General features: G+C 36.0%; 1 protein-coding gene across 18 annotated transcripts in view; it reads right to left on the bottom strand.

Annotated features, from left to right (window-relative positions):
* DMXL1 (Dmx like 1) overlaps positions 1–20709 on the bottom strand; it is a 132531-nt gene that overhangs the window by 17608 nt on the left and 94214 nt on the right. For 14 of the 18 annotated variants that reach the window (XM_089909203.1, XM_089909215.1, XM_089909201.1 and 11 more), the window contains 5 exons: positions 11436–11522; positions 8756–8877; positions 8247–8388; positions 4659–4719; positions 482–609 (listed from right to left, as the gene is read on the bottom strand). In XM_089909203.1, the coding sequence (XP_089765329.1) occupies positions 482–609; positions 4659–4719; positions 8247–8388; positions 8756–8877; positions 11436–11522 (540 nt within the window). Of the gene's footprint in view, positions 1–481; positions 610–852; positions 1616–4658; positions 4720–8246; positions 8389–8755; positions 8878–11435; positions 11550–20709 lie in introns of those variants that run through there. The other 4 variants (XM_022590657.3, XM_089909214.1, XM_022590647.3 and 1 more) reach the window with 3 other exon arrangements.

Here is a 20709-nt window from a genome sequence, read left to right as displayed (position 1 = left end):
ACCCTGTTCTAGAGCAGTGCTTCTCAAAACTTTAATGTTGTGTACAAATCACAAGAGTATCTGGCTAAAATGCAGATGGTGATTTGATAGGTCTGGACTAGAGTCAATAACCTGCATTTCTAATCAACTCCCAGATGTTACTTACTACTTGGTACTTGACCATACTTTGAGTAGGTCCCAGAGGGTAAAGTAAGCAGATGTATTTAATAAAAAAATGTGTAATATAAGATGGTCCTATAATCATTTGGTCCTTAAGCATCATATAAGAGAATTTTAATGGAAATGTATATAATGTCTTTCCAGGAAGAACCAAGTGAATTTAAGTTTTGAGAGGAATTTCTTTAAAAAGAATTCATATAAGATGGATTAATACTTCACCATTAGCTCATTGAGCTGTTCTCTTCAGAAACCCAAATGAGTAATATTCATAAACCTTTAATGAAATCAAACCATTTTCCCTATTTACATTTTTATATACTACCTTATTTCCTTGATAGTTAAATCTCATTCTTGTAACTCTTGAATTGCCACCAGATCGGAAACAGGTTATTTGTTGAGAATGGCCCCATTCGAACATTCTCACACTTCCATCTTGAGCTCCTGTCAGATCTGCATTATAAGAGGGAAAAAATTGCAAATTTATTTCAGGAATCTTTGGCAAATTTATCTTTTAATCCAATGTGAAAATCTTTACGGAAGAAATACCTAAGAAATGAATAATAGTCAATTCACATGAATTTACCTTTGTATGAAATTTCACTTGAATACTCTCAATCTTAAAAACAGATGATTACATGGTGTTCTTTCATCTGACAGAACATATCCTCACACAAAACAACAGAAGCAATTAAATCAGACCTCTATAAACTTTATTTCCTTTTGAAATTATCTCAGTTACGTTTTAACAGCCTTTAGTAGATAACGTTTATGATAAAGAATCAAATTCTTGGAGTTACTTAACTTTGTATGGTGACAGATGGTAACTAGACTTATCATGGTGATCATTTTGTAATGTATAAAAATACTGAATCAGTATGTTGTACACCTGAGACGAACACAACACTTTAATAAGTCAACTGTATTTAAAAAAAAAAAAAACTTGGGTTTTTTTTTTCACACACACACACACACTGTATTTTATTTTTACAAAAGATAAATAAACTGACACCAAGCATTGTAAATGGATGACCACAACAAAAGCAACAACGACTGCAATTACCAAACACGAAACACACTCATACTATGTCATATAATATTGACATTCAGTCCAGTAATCCTCCACGGTAACAGCTCCTTTACTTTGTATATTGATTTGTATATTTTTTGATTCTGAAAATTGATTTGTATATTTTTTGCTTCTGAGTCCTTGTGGGTTTTTTTTTTATTCAAACAGAAAGTCACAAAAATTATAATCATCCTCATCAGTTCACTCAGTCCCATGTAATTAATTTTTTTTTCATCTTGATCTTTTGTTAGCACTTTTATGAATTCGTCAGTTTTCCATTAGAGTTCCGAAAATGCTTATTCATTCAGTTCAGCAGTATAAAATCTTGGGATTTTTAACAGCCAATTCTTATCAGTCATACTACTGATGTTTAAATTTATGCATTTTTCTCTGAAAAAAAGATTGTACAAGGTCTTGAAAGTCATGCTAAAAAAAATCATTTCTAATAGTTATTGTGACTGATCTGATATCTCAAGTATATGTTATCTGTTTCATTAAGGAAGATGAACAAACTAAGTAATTATTAAATTCTTTACTTTACCATTTACTAATTGTGTGTTACTAGGAAACTTACTTAATCTCCCTGAGCCTACTTCCTTCTAGTAAAAGGTATATAAGTCACTATAATAGTGATATATATCATTAATGATATATAAGTCACTGGACAGTTCTGAGAAGTAAATGAGATAATTCATATAAATCATTCAGAAATATGCCTAACATATAGGGCCAAATCTACATTAAGAATAGTTATCAGTATTAATGTGGTACAGAGGTAGTGAGAAATTATATTAATGTATGTAAAAGTAAAGTACCTAGCACATTGCTGGTCATACATTAGTCAATTTTCCCTCATTCATATCCAAGTATTTAAAAAAAAGGAGCTTCAACTGTTTTGACATGTTTTAACACTGGGCTGGGATGGAAGGGTGGGTAGAATTTCTTGAGACTAGGGATGTTAATTCTATCCTCCCTCTCCTCTATAGTCTTGCCTAGCTTAATCAAAAAAAATAAATTGGACTAGATGCATTTAAAAACCACTCAAATTTTTCTATTATTTATGGTTTTATTTAATTTATTTGAAAAAAATCCCTAATTATTAGTAGCTCACATGTAAAATGAAACACTCTTAAAACCTTATAAACTAAAACTTAAAAAAACGAAGGTTCCATGACTTCACTGGTGGCACAGTGGATAAGAATCTGCCTGCCAATGCAGGGGACACAGGTTTGATCCCTGGTCTGGGAAGATCCCACATGCCGCAGAGCAACTAAGCCCATGCACCACAGCTACTGAGCCTGCACCCTAGAGACCGCGTGCCACAACTACTGAGCCCGTGCAACACTACTGAAGCCCGTGTGCCTAGAGCCTGTGCTCTGCAACAAGAGAAGCCACTGCAATGAGAAACCTGTGCACCGCAACGAAGAGTAGCCCCTGCTCGTCACAACTAGAGAAAGCCCGTGCGCAGCAACGAAGACCCAATGTGGCCAAAAATTAATTCTTTAAAAAACAAAAACAAACAAACAAAAAAACCCACAAACGTTCCTATAACCAGGTTGTCTAAGCAAATATTCCTTATTAGTAAGTAAAGTTTGTTACATCATATACATGTAAGGAAAGAGTTAAATGCAACCTTAAAAATCTTAATATATTCATTTTTTGTTTTTGAAATAAGGTTTTCCTTTTAAGACTTACATTTCTATTTCAGTTCAACCTATTAGATTAACTTCTAAAAAACTTCCCTGGAGTAGAAGTCCAAAAGTTTTGGTTTACAATGACTAAGATTTTTTAAAAATCTATTCCAAAGGAAGGAAGGAACTATTTTGAGGTATCTGTAATTCAGAGTAAAATTTTTAAAAAACTTGTTTCAAAACATTTCCAGTACATGAAAGGAGCCTATTGTTGAACTAAATTACTATCTGTGAGACTTGTTCATGACATGAAAAAATATACTGTAAAAAAATTTCAGTGATTAATTTAATTAGCATTTAATTTTTCAAGTCTCTTATCTGCCAGTTACAGTAGTTCTTCTCTGAACAGAGAAAGTACTTACTGCAAGACAGAAGTTACATGATGTTACCTAATAACTCTGAAAATAAGTCCATTAATTGCCTTTGAAGCTAGGGATTATTTTATTTAAATTTATGGGCTTGAGGTAGAGCCTATTTATAAACTAGTCACCTGTCATGATACATGCTTTGGGACAGAAATAATGAAATCCCTTCAATATTTCAGGAAACTTCTAAACCCTATTGTATAGAGTAAGAATAGATTTTAAACAATGCCAAATTTTCTTGCTGCAGGATTAATATTATTTAAGCTTTGTAAATAAAACACCTTTGACTCCTTCCTCTATATGCTTCATGATTGTTTTTAGTTCTTACTTTACATTAGACTTGTGGATAGAAAACATATACTTCTAGTGTTGAATAAATTTGATGTAGTGGAAACAGGCTAATTTTCAATATTATTTTATACCTCTAGCATAAGTAACAGAAGTTACCCTCTTCATCTTAAATATATGGTTCTCTTCAACCCTTTTATTAAACATTGGTATATAACTTTGATAACAGATGCTTACAGCACTTATTATAATTAGGTAGAAAAGAACACTGGTTTTGCCACTCCTATTTTATCAAAACATCTCTCATAAAAAAGGTGGTACAATTTTTTTATAGGTTATTAAATTGGAAGGACATGAGTACCTTTTAATTAACATGCACTATTTTCACTATTTTTGTTACTGTGTAGTAGGACAATTTGATGAAGGGCACTACTTAAAAATTATATTTAAAAAAACCTGGAATACACACATGCCAATATGAATACTGATTCCAACCCACCAGTTAAAGTTGTCTCTATTATTTTTTCTCTGCTTCAATACTTCCAATAAATTCCCCATTAAATCTTTGTTAAAGGAAGAAAAACTTTTGAGATTCCTAGGAAGATTAACTAAAAATAAATATATCCTGCCTTAGAATGTAAGAATGTAGTAATAACCATTTCCTATACTTACTATTAGTGTATCTGATAAAAGACAAACTGACAAAATATTAATAAAATACAAACTGATTATGAGGAGGCTACAAGTGACCCAGATATGGTTCTGTTCTATGTAATAAAAAAGGGAGTGATCCAATTATTAAAACAATAATTATCAACTACAATTTAACATTGTGCAGAGTCCAGAAATGTTCAAAAATAAAATGTGATAACAGAAATATTCAGTCAAAATGCTAAAAATTTACATGTTAAGTTAGCCTTCTCTATTAATTCAGGAAAATCACTTTTTCTATTTGTACCCAATTTTGAAGTGATTTTACTTGCTAGCAAACATTCCCTACAAAAAAAATAAAGTGCTGACTATCTTTCAACTGAAACTAAAAGTTTCCTTTAAATTCCTTAAAATAATGGCTAATTATTATCAACTTACAGTAAGGAAGAGATGGATGAGAAGTCATTCTTCTGACATTATTAATGGCTTTCTTAATCATCTGTTAACAAAGAAAAATCATTCTTTTACAGTTACAATAAAAAGTAGTATTAAAAATTTAAATTGTGACAGGAGATTCAAATAACATTTATTTATTTTTACATGATTCCATAACTATCGTAATGGGTGCTAAAAATACTAAACATGGTAACAGAAATGAAATTTAATAGCTCAGCTCTCTAACATTTAAGTGTACATACATTTTCTGCATCATTACCTAGTATCTAAGAACAAATTCACCTCAAGAATTTAGTCTTACCTCCTTTCTTGCCAATTCTTTTCTTATCCCATTAAATTTATTGGAACAATCCTGAATAGTATAAGGTTAAAAAGACAGGCAGAAGCATGTGAAAAAAAAAAAAGAGGTAAACAGAAAACTGTATAAATTTTTAACTGATAGTTTGGAACTATTTATTTACCCATTTTAAAATTATGCTTTGAATGATTTACATAGCCTGTCAAATAAGAGTAAACTAAATATGTGAAATTAAAGGGATAATTTTAATTTATAGACTATTTCCTACTTATAACTGTAACTATAGTTATAGGTTATCCTAAGTTTGTAGCACCAGTTCATGTATATTTTGTTGTTACTGTTCTTTTGGATTTTAAATTGTTCAATTAGCCTAAAGCTGTAAGTAAAGTGGGGATTTGGGAGGGAGGGAAGGAACTAGGCCAGCAGAATCAGTGAGGGATAGAAACACTGAAAGATATATATGGCTGCAGTTATACTCCAAAACAGCAGAAATTGGTCATAACTAGTATTCATTTTCATTAGCATTCATAATTTAATAAAATAATAGGATTAATAAAATATTTGATCAAATTCTCTACACACAAAAAACAACCTTCTGAATGTTACTTCTGTTTAGTAAACTTCATGTTTAAATCCCTTGCCCCTCTTAATTTAGAAAAAGTCTAAAGATTCCTGTTCTTTCTTTTAATTATTTTTTTTCTGGTAAGAGCATCAAAGGAAAATCATGAGTAAAAAAATAAAAGAAAGTTAAATAAGTTTCTGAAAGCATATGTAGAATATTATAAGGGAAAGAAATCATTAATTATTTTAGAAGATCCATATAAAAAGGAACCACCTTATTATATTGGTGTCTTTTTCCTGAGGATGGAGTGGGATAATCCCAATACTTATGTTTACAAACCACAATGACCCCAACTAAAAAAGATGTCCTTCTAACATTTAAATAGGAAGAAAATTCAGTCCTAAGAGGAATAACAAAGGTAAATTTCCATATTATAATACTCTGGAGAATAAACAAATATTTTCTGAGCACCTACTAAATGGTCTACTTAGAGATCTATTCTACTTAGAGATCATCAATATATAAGGCAGGCATAACATAATCTCTCAAAGAGCTTGCATTACAGAGGGTATAAAAAAAGACAACCAAATAATGAATAGATAATTTCCAAACTGATGATGAGATGATAAAATGGGATAATATGATGATCAAATGAGATAACAGTGTGACTGGCAGTAGTGTAGGAAGGAGCAGATACCTTTGCTAAGGAAGCAAGGGAAATCTCTGGGAATTTGAGTTGAGATCTGAATGGTAAACAAAAGAAGAGTATTTCAAGCAGAAAACAAGGTAAAGGCTCTGAGCTTGATGTGCTCAAGTGACAGAAAGAAGGCCAGTGTGACCAGAGCAAAGAGAATCAGGTGTGGAAACAAGGGAGATGCTGCTGCAGAGGCTGGCAGAGTTTAAATCACATAGGGCCTTAGAGGCCATGTTAAGGACTTGATTTAAAGCTGTACTGGGTAATCTTAAAGTCTTAAGCATGGGAGTGATAACCTGAATGATCTTTTAGAAAAAAGCAACTCTGCCTGCTGTGTATAAAACAGAGGGAGCAGTATAGAAGCAGAGAGGCCAGAAAGAAAGCTGTTACAGGAAGAATTGTATCATATTCTCTGAAAATGGAGTTGGAAAAAGTGCTTATTATTTCTTTTTGTATATTTTGTATATTCTCTTTAAGTTCTTTAAAAGATAATAATATCAGTAGGTTTTACAAATGAATTTTAATGTATCTGTCCATTGGAAAAAATTTAACTATTAATGACCAACTCTTTTCTTTTGAATAATCACTGGATTGCTTTTCAAATTCTTAATACTTAAAACAGTCCTACCTGAAATCAATGAGTGAAGGGGAATGGAGGGCTTTAACACAAGCTCTACCACAAATTTGAGATAGTGACCTGAGTTAAATTCCTTGACCTTTCTGGATCTCAAGCTTAATCTAAAGAATGGTAAGTAGGAGTAATTACAACAGCTACAACAGATATCTCAAACGATAATAAGATTATATGAGTGATAAAAGAACTGCATTAAGTATAAAATATTATCAGGTATTATTAAAGATGACTGAGCCTTTATTTAAATAATTACCCTTACAAAAACCACCTACCACCTAGAAAGCCATGGAAAGAACTGCTGGTGCTGGGTTTCTTTGGTTCTGTGTATCAATTCCTATACCCTAAGTGTCAACAAAGGAATCTCATGTGGGTATAAACATGGATCACATCTTAGGTAATCAGGGCTCAAGAAGATCCTCCATTACTACAGAAAAATTCTGTTTCAGTTCATCTGCATATTATATTTTGCTTAAATTAAAAAAAATTTATATCATTTTTATTTGTTCAAAAAAAGAAAAATTTATTTGTCTCAGCATCAACTAACAGTTATTAGTTGATAACCATTTAAAAATATTATCTAGACTAGGGGTTGGCAAACCTTTTTCGTAAAGAATTAGATAATAAGTGTTTTGGACTCTATGGGCATATAGTCTCTGCTCAGATACTCAATCCTACCACTGTAATGTGAAAGCATCCATAAACAAAATATTTAAAAAATGAGTGTGGCTATGTTCCAATAAAACTTTATTTATAGACAATAAAATCTGAATTTCATATAATTTTCATGTGTCACAGAATACCATTCTTCTTTTGATTTTTTTTCAACAGCTGAAAAATGCAAACACCATTCTTAGCATGTTGTCGATACAACAGGTAGTAGGCAGGATTTGACCCATAGGCCGTAGTTTGCTGAGGCCTAATTTGGTTCCAAATAATTATTACTTAAAATATAGCTCTTTGTATTTTCAATTATTTATTTAAAATAATTTTTGTTATCCTTTTCAAATGAAAACATATTATTCTTCGAATCAAAATTTATAATTTCCAACAAGTATGACTTATTAAAAAAATTAAGAATTAAAAAAAAATATTTAGGGCTTCCCTGGTGGCGCAGTGGTTGAGTCCACCTGCCGATGCAGGGGACACAGGTTCGTGCCCCGGTCCGGGAAGATCCCACATGCTGCGGAGTGGCTAGGCCCGTGAGCCATGGCCACTGAGCCTGTGCATCCGGAGCCTGTGCTCCGCAATGGGAGAGGCCACAACAGTGAGAGGCCCCCATACCACAAAAAAAAAAAAAAAAAAAAAATTTACATCATCTTTTATCTATTAAGTTAGAGAGAAAAACAGGACATTTATACACAAATATTTTTAACTTTACATACCACTGATGCTCCTCTGCCAGTCTGTGTACTACCAAGCCATGGCATGTTAATTGGAGTACCAGGATTGCTATGCGTGTATGGGGTTGTACCCTGCACAGCTGTTAAATCATCACGAGCATGTATAACCAAGAAATCTTCTGACCTACAAAGGAATATCAGCCAGAATGAAAGCAACCCATCAGTTCTTCATTTCTTCTGTTATACCTGAAAGCTCTAACATATGACTTTGTATTTCCCTTTAAAATTAATTTTCTTCAGCTCTTAACTCTCAACTTACAGATAATAATTTCGTATGTGAACAATTTCAGATCCCTTCACCTATTCTCTTCTATCCCTCGATTCCCTTCTTTAAAGCTCCAGCCACCCCTTCTTTACTCTTTAGCATATCAATTTCCACTTTGCTTACAATCTAGGACTATTCCTTTAAAAAATCATTTGAAAGGTATAGTTCTGTGGATTTCATTATTCGTACTGCAATGTCACCGAATAAAAACAAAGTATAAGGGTACCCTTTGGTTTCCATTTCTATATCATCATCTACCCAAGTATAGATCTGTGTAGCCAGAATTCCAGAAACATCTAGTTCTTGAACATCATGGCTTGAAGCAATTGCTATGCAGTTTCTATTCGCCTGAAAAATAAATCATACAGTACTTTTTAAATAAAAATGCGTAACATGTATATGCGCTACTTTTGAAAATGGAGACTACAAAACAGCCTCTAGAAATGATAACTTTAAGGTATAGAATAAATAGTATTTTCACAAATAAATATTTTAAATTAATTTTAATAAATAACTTTGAGTGAAATATCATCAGCTTGAGCTTGGAGATATGTTTATATTCTAAGAATTCCAGAGCATTCAACAGAAAGTCAGCTATAAATGGAAATGCACATGCCACTTCATTTCTTCTCCCAGCACTGTCTCTCTAGTCTACTAGAATGGTACAATCTCCTTAAGGTTTGCACAGTTCAGAAATGTGGAGTGAGATGTTGAACAATATAGGGGCCCTGGGAGGTAAGGAAAGGTAAGGGAGATAAGGAACTCCAAACTAAAGAAATAATGGTGAATTATTCAAATAAGATGGTATCACTTTCACCTAAAGCCTTTCAATCTTAGGCAAGACAAACAGAATTTGGGAAAGGGTCACAAAGAAGAGGTGAAGAAGAGTGAGGGAAGTATGTCAGAAAAAATCATAAATGAAAAGTTGGTCAGACTAAATGATAGAAAATTTTAAACATCTACAAATTTAAAACATGTATCTCTAAAACAGAAAATGAAAAGATATTAACAGCAAAAAGAAAACAGGATTAGTATTTCCATTATGTAAAATGCTAAATACAAACTAATAAGAAAAAACTGAGACCCCAGAGATATGTGGGAAAAGGATATTAACTAGACTGTTGGAAGGTAATTCTCCATGGGACTCTCCACTTTTGCATGTCTTGTGAGTTAGTCAATGACTGCCTTTGTTTCACAGTATTATTGCCAGGATGTCTATATAGCTATAGTCTCTCCCTCCAGATCAAAAGGCAGATAAGCTTAATGTACATTAGAAAAGATTTGGGTATCATTGGCCTTCTTGCTGTCACTTTGTGGGAACTGTACCTCAGGGAACCAGAGCAAAAATGCTAACATTCTAGTTTTTGCTATTAGTAATAAATTGTCCTTTGTCTCTGGTCTTTTGTCTTCTAACAGTATCCATTAAACTGTGAAAGTTAACTTGTTCCATTGAATGCAGGGGAAAATCTCAGATCCTTCTTGACACAGATAATTCACAACTAAACAAATGGGGAAAAGTTCAATCTCATCAGCATTTTAAATTACTGCAATTTAAAGCAAAGGATATTTCTTAGCTACAAATTTAGCAAAGATGTAAAAACAATATATTTGAAGAAATAAAAATTAAACAAGTACACTCTTACAGAGTCAACAGGAGACTTTGTATATGACTGTTCATTACTATTTACTTATATAATATATCCAAGTAAGAGAAAAAAGCTAGTCTGTTTTATAGCACAAAATATTAAAATCTTATTTTCTTCAGGGGAAGGAAGTGACTTGTTGAGTGTAGATAATAATTTTATATTTGTATTGTGTAATATGTATATATCATATTATATAGATATAACATCATGAGAACTGCCTGGCTAAGGGGCTAATCCCTAACTTGCCTGCTATGAACAGAACTAGTCACTGTTATGGAAAGTCTATGAGGAATATGAGACGAAGAACACAGGGAAAGATGAGGACAGAATGACAAAGGATCTATCTAGGTGAAATCAAAGAAAAGACAGGCATAGGGAATTCCCCAGTGGTCCAGTGGGTAAGACTCTGCGCTTTCACTGCTGAGGGTGTGGGTTCAATCCCTGGTCAGGGAACTAAGATCCCACAAGCCGCACGGTGAGGGCAAAAATAAGACAGACATAGCATAGGAAGATGAAGAATCAACTAGAAGTCCCTATACATTTTGCAGTAAGGCAATTAGGGAAGATAGGAGGGGAAAATGACTAAGATAAATTTCAACCTTGGACCACTGTACCGAAGGCTACCTCTTCTGTAAGTAGCTTATAGACACCTCTAAGGAGGATATTGAGTAAGAAAGCTAAGGAATACAAAGAAAACACTAGTTGGGCAGCTATTATAGCTGAAAGTCAAACAGGGAGAATTTCTGTGAGTCACATATAAGCTTAATTTTGATCTATACGAAGAATCACATTCAACATATTCATATAAAGAAAACAGGAAACATTTTCTTTGGATTAGCTGCATGTGTTGTATAAATTCTAAAGGCAGGGGACTTCCCTGACGGTCGAGTGGTTAATATTCTGTGCTTCCACTGCAAGGGGCATGGGTTCGATCCCTGCTCGGGGAACTAAGATCCCGCATGCCAAAAAATAAAAATAAAATAAAATAAATAAATTCTAAAGGCAACTGCATATATAAATACTTGAGACCTCTCTCTGTGTAGTAATAAAACATTTTATCTGCTATATATCCAAGATCAAATAAATTATCAAACAATATAATCATTTTATAAAATAAAAAATGTACTCACATTGCAATTTAAGGAGTAGAAAGTAGCTCTGGGAAAGGGAAACACTGCTACTGAATAAACTGACAGAACAGGAGACATTCTCCAACTATGAATACTTAATCAAAGAAAAGAAAAATGTCTATGTACTTACTTTATTAACAGCAAAGGCAGTAATTATATCAGATTCCTTATGAATAATTCTTGCTTTACCTCCAGGATATCCCGAATCTGCTTCTACCTAAATGGAGGGAAAGAAAATACAAAACTACAGTGATTTTAGTAAATGAAAAAAACATAATATATGTCAGTCTTTCATTTAATACTTGCATAAATTAAGAAACTTTTCAGATATTTCAAATCCAAAGGTACTATTTTACATGTTACTTATTTCTAAAACAAAATTTGGCAAGAGGAATTTACATCTTTTCAAATTTGCTTTTTCACATATAAAAAGATCATTGATATACAACTTCATTAACTGCTTATGTTCTTAAGCTGCAATAAGTTAACTTTAAGACATTCTAATTATTAACGTTAAGATAAGTTTACCGCGTTTCGTAGTATTATAATCCTTTGATATTTTAAATATTTTAATATTAAAAGGCCAGAAGGTAAATATCTCAGGTTTTGCAGACCAGTAAAGAATTATGTTGCATATTCTTTTTTAAAACAACCTTTCAAAAATATAAAAACCATTCTTAGCTCATGGCCTACAGAAGAACAAGTAGGACACAGCCAGCTGAATATATTTTACTCTTTGTCTAAAATAACTTTTAATTTATTAAAGGACCCTGAAATCCGGAAAGGCATAGTAATTTGCCCAAGTCAGTAATCATTTTAATAGCTGAATAAACCATAATTCAATATACTTTGGATAAGGGAAATATTATTTGACCTTTTGCTTACCCCACAGAAGGCATATACACCTTTCAACTCAGAAGAGAGTATCATATAAAATCAACATTTACTAAAATAAACAGAAGTAAAATGAAGAGGCAATTGCTAAGAGTTGGAGATGTTACTTAATGTACTATTTTGTTTCATTTTATCCTCTCTAACCTTCAACCTTTAAAATGAATTATTATAAATTGTTTCACAACTCATTGTGCAGTGCAGAAGTTATTAATTTGAAATCAGAAAACAAATTTACTTCCTGGAAAATTTAGATAAAATATCACCAATCCCCATCCATTGTTTGACCACAGAACTGAGTAGGGTGAGCAATATTTTTAAAATGGCAACTAAGATGACAGTTCATTTGCAAAGTTGAAAGAGACATAATCAAACCAAAATAACCATATGCAATCAAAACTCATAGTCACTGGATGTAAAGATGTCAAATATACTCTAATCTTAAATGCAACTGGATAACAAACATGAAAGAATTTCACTGCTCGTACCAGCATTTTGGTTGATTTGAGAGTCAACTTCTTTTCTAAATAGTCTTAGTTCTGGTTGAGGTCCATCATCCAGTAAGAATGTCTAAGTCAAATTCTGTAATTTCATGACCAAAATCCCAACTTAACCACCTATCTGCCTGGTATCTAAAGTACACTAAGTGTCCACTACTGGGTTTTGAAGAAATTGGAAATAAAGACAAATGATATTTCCATGGAATAGAGGGATATGTTATTTGCTGGTAATGAATAGGTGGGTGGAAAATTTCAGTTTCACCGGCAGCACTTCTTCAAACTTTACACTCACAGAGAGGAAAGCATGAACTTCATAAACGCTTCTTCACTGTGGGAATACATTCCTGTCCTTTCATTATCTAGATTTACTAAAACATTGTTTCTCAATTGTTTCTCCAAGAAGACCTGCATGAGAATCAATTAAACGGGGTGGGGTGGGGTAGAAGGAATGGTGTTTGGCATCAAGAGTTTATGCATATTCAATTCTGAGAACAGTCATAAGTTGTAGGAGATGAATTTGGAGAAGTAGGCAGAGTTTAGCTTGCACGGGGCCTTAAAAGCCATAATAAAGAATTCAGATTTTATTTTAAGGTTAGAAAACCATTGGAGGGTTTTGATAATTCTGGATGTTGTGGGACAAAACATAAGGGGTGTGAGACTGGCTGCCAGGAAACTAGTTAAGAGGCAACTACAGTAGCTGAAGTAAGAGGCAGCGGTGTATTTGATTAGAGGAGAAGGAATGATTAAGTGGTTAGCATTAGGATAAATTTTGCCAGTGGGCTGAGACTACAGTAGTGAGTAAAAGAGAGGAAGTAAGGGTGACTCCCAGTTTTCAGACCGTTCTCAAAAAATGATACTGAGACAAAAGTGAAGGAAAGAATAGGTTTAGGTTGGGATTAGGGGAAGATAGAAAATTCTATGTTTTGACATTGAGGGGGAGGTAACTAATAGATTATATATGCAAGTCTGGACTTCATGAAATGAGCGGGGCTGGAGAGAATTAAGAATTATAATTTGTATGGAAACACAAAAGACACTGAATAGCCAAAGCAATCTTGAGAACGAAAAACGGAGCTGGAGGAATCAGGCTCCCTGACTTCAGACTATACTACAAAGCTACAGTAATCAAGACACTATGGTACTGGCACAAAAACAGAAATATAGATCAATGGAACAGGATAGAAAGCCCAGAGATAAACCCACACACATATGGTCACCTTATCTTTGATAAAGGAGGCAGGAATGTACAGTGGAGAAAGGACAGCCTCTTCAATAAGTGGTGCTGGGAAAACTGGACAGGTACCTGTAAAAGTATGAGATTAGATCACTCCCTAACACCAAACACAAAAATAAGCTCAAAATGGATTAAAGACCTAAATGTAAGGCCAGAATCTATCAAACTCTTAGAGGAAAACATAGGCAGAGAAAACATAGGCAGAAAACTCTATGACATAAATCACAGCAAGATCCTTTTCGACCCACCTCCCAGAGAAATGGAAATAAAAAAAAAATAAACAAATGGGACCTAATGAAACTTCAAAGCTTTTGCACAGCAAAGGAAACCACAAACAAGACCAAAAGACAACCCTCAGAATGGGAGAAAATATTTGCAAATGAAGCAACTGATAAAGGATTAATCTCCAAAATTTACAAGCAGCTCATGCAGCTCAATACCAAAAAAACAAACAACCCAATCCAAAAATGGGCAGAAGGCCTAAATAGACATTTCTCCAAAGAAGATATACAGACTGCCAACAAACACATGAAAGGATGCTCAACATCATTAATCATTAGAGAAATACAAATCAAAACTACAATGAGATATCATCTCACACCAGTCAGAATGGCCATCATCAAAAAATCTCGAAACAATAAATGCTGGAGAGGGTGTGGAGAAAAGGGAACACTCTTGCACTGCTGGTGGGAATGTAAATTGGTGTAGCCATTATGGAGAACAGTATGGAGGTTCCTTAAAAAACTACAAATAGAATTACCATATGACCCAGCAATCCCACTACTGGGCATATACCCTGAGAAAACCATAATTCAAAAAGAGTCATGTACCAAAATGTTCATTGCAGCTCTACTTACAATAGCCAGGAGATGGAAACAACCTAAGTGTCCATCAACAGATGAATGGATAAAGAAGATGTGGCACATATATGCAATGGAATATTACTCAGCCATTAAAAGAAATGAAATTGAGCTATTTGTAATGAGGTGGATGGACCTAGAGTCTGTCATACAGAGTGAAGTAAGTCAGAAAGAGAAAGACAAATACCGTATGCTAACACATATATATGGAATTTAAGAAAAAAAAATGTCATGAGGAACCTAGGGGTAAGACAGGAATAAAGACACAGACCTACTAGAGAATGGACTTGAGGATATGGGGAGGGGGAAGGGTAAGCTGTGATAAAGCGAGAGAGTGGCATGGACATATATACACTACGAAACATAAAATAGATAGCTAGTGGGAAGCAGCCGCATAGCACAGGGAGATCAGCTCAGTGCTTGGTGACCACCTAGAGGGGTGGGATAGGGAAGGTGGGAGGGAGGGAGACGCAAGAGGGAAGAGATATGGGAACATGTGTGTATGTATAACTGATTCACTTTGTTATAACGCAGAAACTAGCACACCATGGTAGGGCAATTGTACTCCAATAAAGATGTAAAAAAAGAAAAAAATTATCAGCCAATGGATGATATTTAAGTCATCAGATAACCCAAAGAGAAAGTAAAGATGGAAAGAGAAAAGGTTAGAGAACTAAGTTCTGCAACATCCAACATTCCAAAGATAGGAAAAAAAAGACTGGTCATTTCAGGAGTGGGAAACAGCACTGGGAAAGATAAATACTGACACTGAATAAACTGAAAGAACAAGAAACATTCTCCAACTATGAACTTAATAATCAAAGATGATGTTATAGGAACCAAGTGAAATAAGAGTTTCATAAAAGTAGCAGGGATCAACACTACCAAAGAATACTGAAAAGTTGAATTTAAAAACACAGAGAATTGACTACTGAAACTAGTGTAGTCATACACTAGGACAATCTCAGTGGAGAGGGCTGGAGATAATACTTAACTGGTTAGAGAAACATGTGACATCTTGTGAACAGGAAAGGAAGTCCACTGGGGAAGGTTCACAGGGGCATTCAACTGAGTTGATAATGTTTTATTTCTGAAGCTGGGTAGTTCCTACTTGGTATTTGCAATACTACTCTTTAAGTCTTCTTGAATGACTTTACAGGAAACTCTGTAATTGAATTTTACTAGGTAAAGGTTTAGAGAAATCAGGCAATAGATTCTCAAAGGTAGATCTTTTGGTTTTCATTTTAAAGTAAGAGAATAAAATATATTTGCTTATGTTGAGGAGAATTTAAGAGAGGTAAAAATTTATCATGGAGGTGAGATGAGGAATAAATACTGAAGTAAAGTCCTTGGGGAGGTAAGAGCAGACAGGATCAGTGCACAGGTGGAAGATCTGGCTTTGGATAAAAGAGTGACAGTGACATCTACTGTGAGAGAAGGCAAAACAAAACATCTGTACATAGAGCAGAAGTTAGATTTGGTGGTGGGACAATATGGTGGGCTAAATCACTGATAACTGTACTTATTTTGACAGCAAAACAAGGTCATTCATAGAAAGTAGTAAAGAAATATTGGAAGTTTGAGGTAAGAGGGAAAAAGTGGGGAGAATGGAAAAGAGAATGAAGAAAGAATTATGATGGTGGAATACTTTAATTTGGGATTGTGGCTATAAATTTTAAATAAGGCAAGCCCCCATGGTTTGTGCTTTTTCTTCATCCATGTTCAGCTATTTGGGTGCAGACACAGAGTGGACAGAGAGCTAGCTTTAAACAGGTTTGGGAATTTTCAAGGCAAGTACAGTGTAGAGAGAACAGGGCAAAAAGGTTGAGGTTTGCAAGGGACTGATCACAATGATGGATCATGGAATCTAAGCTGGGAAAGAAAGGAACTGGGGACATGATACAGGCAAATAAAAATACATAACTCACATGTGCTACAAACATTGGAAGTCATATGACATAAAATTAAGAGTAAAAAACATCACAATGGGGAGAGGAACTTCAAGATGGCAGAGGAGTAAGATGCGGAGATCACCTTCCTCCCCACAGATACACCAGAAATACATCTACACGTGGAACAACTCCTACAGAACACCTACTGAACGCTGGCAGAAGACCTCAGACCTCCCAAAAGGGAAGAAACCCCCCCACGTACCTGGGTAGGGCAAAAGAAAAAAGAATAAACAGAGACAAAAGGATAGGGACGGGACCTGCACCAGTGGGAGGGAGCTGTGAAGGAGCAAAGATTTCCACACACTAGGAAGCCCCTTCGTGGGCAGAGACTGCGGGCTGCGGAGGGGATAAGCTTCAGAGCCATGGAGGAGCGCGCAGCAACATGGGTGCGGAGGGTTTCCCGCACAGAGGATCGGTGCCGATCAGCACTCACCAGCCCGACAGGCTTGTCTGCTCACCCGCCAGAACCAATGGGGGATGGGACCTGAGGCTCGGGCTTCGGAGGTCAGATTCCAGGGAGAGGACTGGGGTTGACTGCGTGAACACAGCCTGGAGGGGCTAGTGTGCCACAGCTAGCAGAGAGGGAGTCCGGGAAAAAGTCTGGAGATGCCGAAGAGACAAGAGGCTTTTTCTTGCTTCTTTGTTGCCTGGTGTGCGAGGAGACGGGATTAAGAGCTCCGCTTAAAGAAGCTGCAGAGATGGGCGCGAGCCGTGGCTATCAGCGCGGACCCCAGAGACGGGCATGGGACACTAAGGCTGATGCTGCAGCCATCAAGAAGCCGGTGTGCAAGCACAGTTCACTATCCACACCTCCCCTCCTGGGAGCCTGTGCAGCCTGCCACTGCCAGGGTCCCGTGATCCAAGGACAACTTCCCCAGGAGAACACACGGTGTGCCTCAGGCTGCTGCAACGTCATGCCGGCCTCTGCCGCTGGAGGCTCTCCCCGCACTCCGTACCATTTCCACCCCCTGCCCCGGCCTGAGTGAAGCAGAGCCCCCGAATAAGCTGCTCTTCTTTTTTTGTTGTTGTTGTTTTTTTGTGGTACGTGCGCCTCTCACTGTTGTGGCCTCTCCCGTCGCGGAGCACAGGCTCCGGATGTGCAGGCTCAGCGGCCATGGCTCACAGGCCCAGCCACTCTGCGGCATGTGGGATCCTCCCGGACCGGGGCACGAACCCGTGTCCCCTGCATCGGCAGGCGGACTCTCAACCACTGAGCCACCAGGGAAGCCCTCAGCTGCTCTTTTAACACCGTCCTGTCTGAGCGAAGAACAGACGCCCTTAGGCGACCTACACACAGAGGTGGGGCCAAATCCAAAGCTGAACCCCAGGAGCTGTGTGAACAAAGAAGAGAAAGGGAAATTTCTCCCAGCAGCCTCAGGAGCAGTGCATTAAATCTCCACAATCAACGTGATGTGCCCTGCATCTGTGGAACACCTGAAAAGACAACGAATCATCCCAAATTGAGGAGATGGACTTTGGAAGCAAGGATTTTTTTTTTTTTCCCCTTTTTCTCTTTTGGTGAGAGTGTATGTGCATGCTTCTGTATGTGATTTTGTCTGTATAGCTTTGCTTTTACCATTTGTCCTCGGGTTCGATTGGTTTTTTTTTTTTTTAGTATAGTTCTTAGCGCTTTTTATCATTAGTGGATTTGTTTTTTTGGTTTCGTTGCTCTCTTTCCCTCTTTTTAATTCCTTAAAAAATATTTTTAATAATTATTTTGTATTTTACACACATTATTTTAGCTTCTTCTTTCTTTTTTTCTTTTTTTTTCTCACTTTAATTCTGAGCCGTGTGGATGACAGGCTCTAGGTGCTCCAGCCAGGCGTCAGGGCTGTGCCTCTGAGGTGGGAGAGCCAAGTTCAGGACACTGGTCCTCAAGAGACCTCCCAGCTCCATGTATTATCAAACGGCAAAAATCTCCCAGAGATCTCCATCTCAACGCCAAGACCCAGCTCCACTCAACGACCAGTAAGCTACAGTGCTGGACACGCTATGCCAAACAACTAGCAAGACAGGAACACAACACAACCCATTACCAGAGAGGCTGCTTAAAATCATAATGTGGTGACAGACACCCCAAAACACACCAACAGATGTGGACCTGCCTCACTAGAAAGACAAGATCCAGCCTCATCCACCAGAACACAGGCATTACCCCCCTCCACCAGGAAGCCTACACAACCCACTGAACCAACCTTAGCCACTGGGGGCAGACACCAAAAACAATGGGAACTACGAACCTGCAGCCTGCGAAAAGGAGACGCCAAACACAGTAAGCTAAGCAAAATGAGAAGACAGAGAAACACACAGCAGATGAAGGAGGAAGGTAAAAACCCACCAGACCTAACAAATGAAGAGGAAATAGACATTATACCACAAAAAGAATTCAGAATGATAGTAAAGATGATACAAAATCTTGGAAATAGAATGGAGAAAATACAAGAAACGTTTAACAATGACCTAGAAGAACTAAAGAGCAAACAAACAGTGATGAACAACACAATAAATGATATTAAAAATTCTCAGGAAGGGATCAATAGCAGAATAACTGAGACAGAAGAATGGATAAATGACCTGGAAGATAAAAGAGTGGAAATAACTACTTACTGCAGAGCAGAATAAAGAAAAAAGAATGAAAAGAATTGAGGAGAGTCTCAGAGACCTCTGGGACAACATTAAACGCACCAACATTCAAATTATAGGGGTCCCAGAAGAAGAAGAGAAAAAGAAAGGGACTGAGAAAATATTTGAAGAGATTATAATTGAAAACTTCCCTAATATGGGAAAGGCAATAGTTAATCAAGTCCAGGAAGCACAGAGAATCCCATACAGGAAAAGTCCAAGGAGAAACACAAGACACATATTAATCAACCTATAAAAAATTAAATACAAAGGAAAAATATTAAAAGCAGCAAGGGAAAAACAACAAATAACACACAAGGGAATCCCCATAATGTTAACAGCTGATCTTTAAGAAGAAACTCTGCAAGCCAGAAGGGAGTGGCAGGACATATTTAAAGTGATGAAGGGGAAAAACCTACAACCATGATTACTCTACCCAGCAAGGATCTCATTCAGATTTGATAGAGAAATTAAAACCTTTACAGACAAGCAAAAGCTGAGAGAATTCAGCACTACCAAACCAGCTGTACAACAAATGCTAAAGGAACTTCTCTAGGCAGGAAACAAAAGAGAAGGAAAAGACCTACAATAACAAACCCAAAACAATTAAGAAAATGGGAATAGGAACATACATATCGATAATTACCTTAAATGTAAATGGATTAAATGCTCCAACCAAAAGACATAGACTGGCTGAATGGATACAAAGACAAGGCCCGTATATATGCTGTCAACAAGAGACCCACTTCAGACCTAGGGACACATACAGACTGAAAGTGAGGGGACAGAAAAATATATTCCATGCAAATGGAAATCAAAAGAAAGCTGGAGTAGCAATTCTCATACCAGACAAAATAGACTTTAAAACAAAGACTTATCACAAGAGACAAAGAAGGACACTACATAATGATCAAGGGATCAATCCAAGAAGAAGATATAACAACTGTAAATATTTATGCACCCAACAAAGGAGCACCTCAATACATAAGGCAAATACTAACAGCCATAAAAGGAGAAATCGACAGTAACACAATCATAGTAGGGGACTTTAACACCCCACTTTCACCGATGGACAGATCATCCAAAATGAAAATAAATAACGAAACACAAGCTTTAAATGCTACATTAAACAAGATGGACTTAATTGATATTTATAGGACATTCCATCCAAAAACAACAGAATACACTTTCTTCTCAAGTGCTCATGGAACATTCTAGAGGCTAGATCATATCTTGGGTCACAAATCAAGCCTTGGTAAATTTAAGAAAACTGAAATCGTATCAAGTATCTTTTCCGACCACAACGCTATGAGACTAGATATCAATTACAGGAAAAAATCTGTAA

The sequence above is a fragment of the Delphinapterus leucas genome, chromosome 3 (assembly GCF_059928025.1).
Source record: "Delphinapterus leucas isolate spDelLeu-1000000601 "Yukka" chromosome 3, BTC_Dleu_Yukka2, whole genome shotgun sequence".
In the NCBI taxonomy this organism is placed as follows: Eukaryota; Metazoa; Chordata; class Mammalia; order Artiodactyla; family Monodontidae; genus Delphinapterus; species Delphinapterus leucas.
The sequence above is the reverse complement of the archived record's forward strand: the minus strand, read 5'-3'. Positions and strand labels throughout refer to the sequence as shown.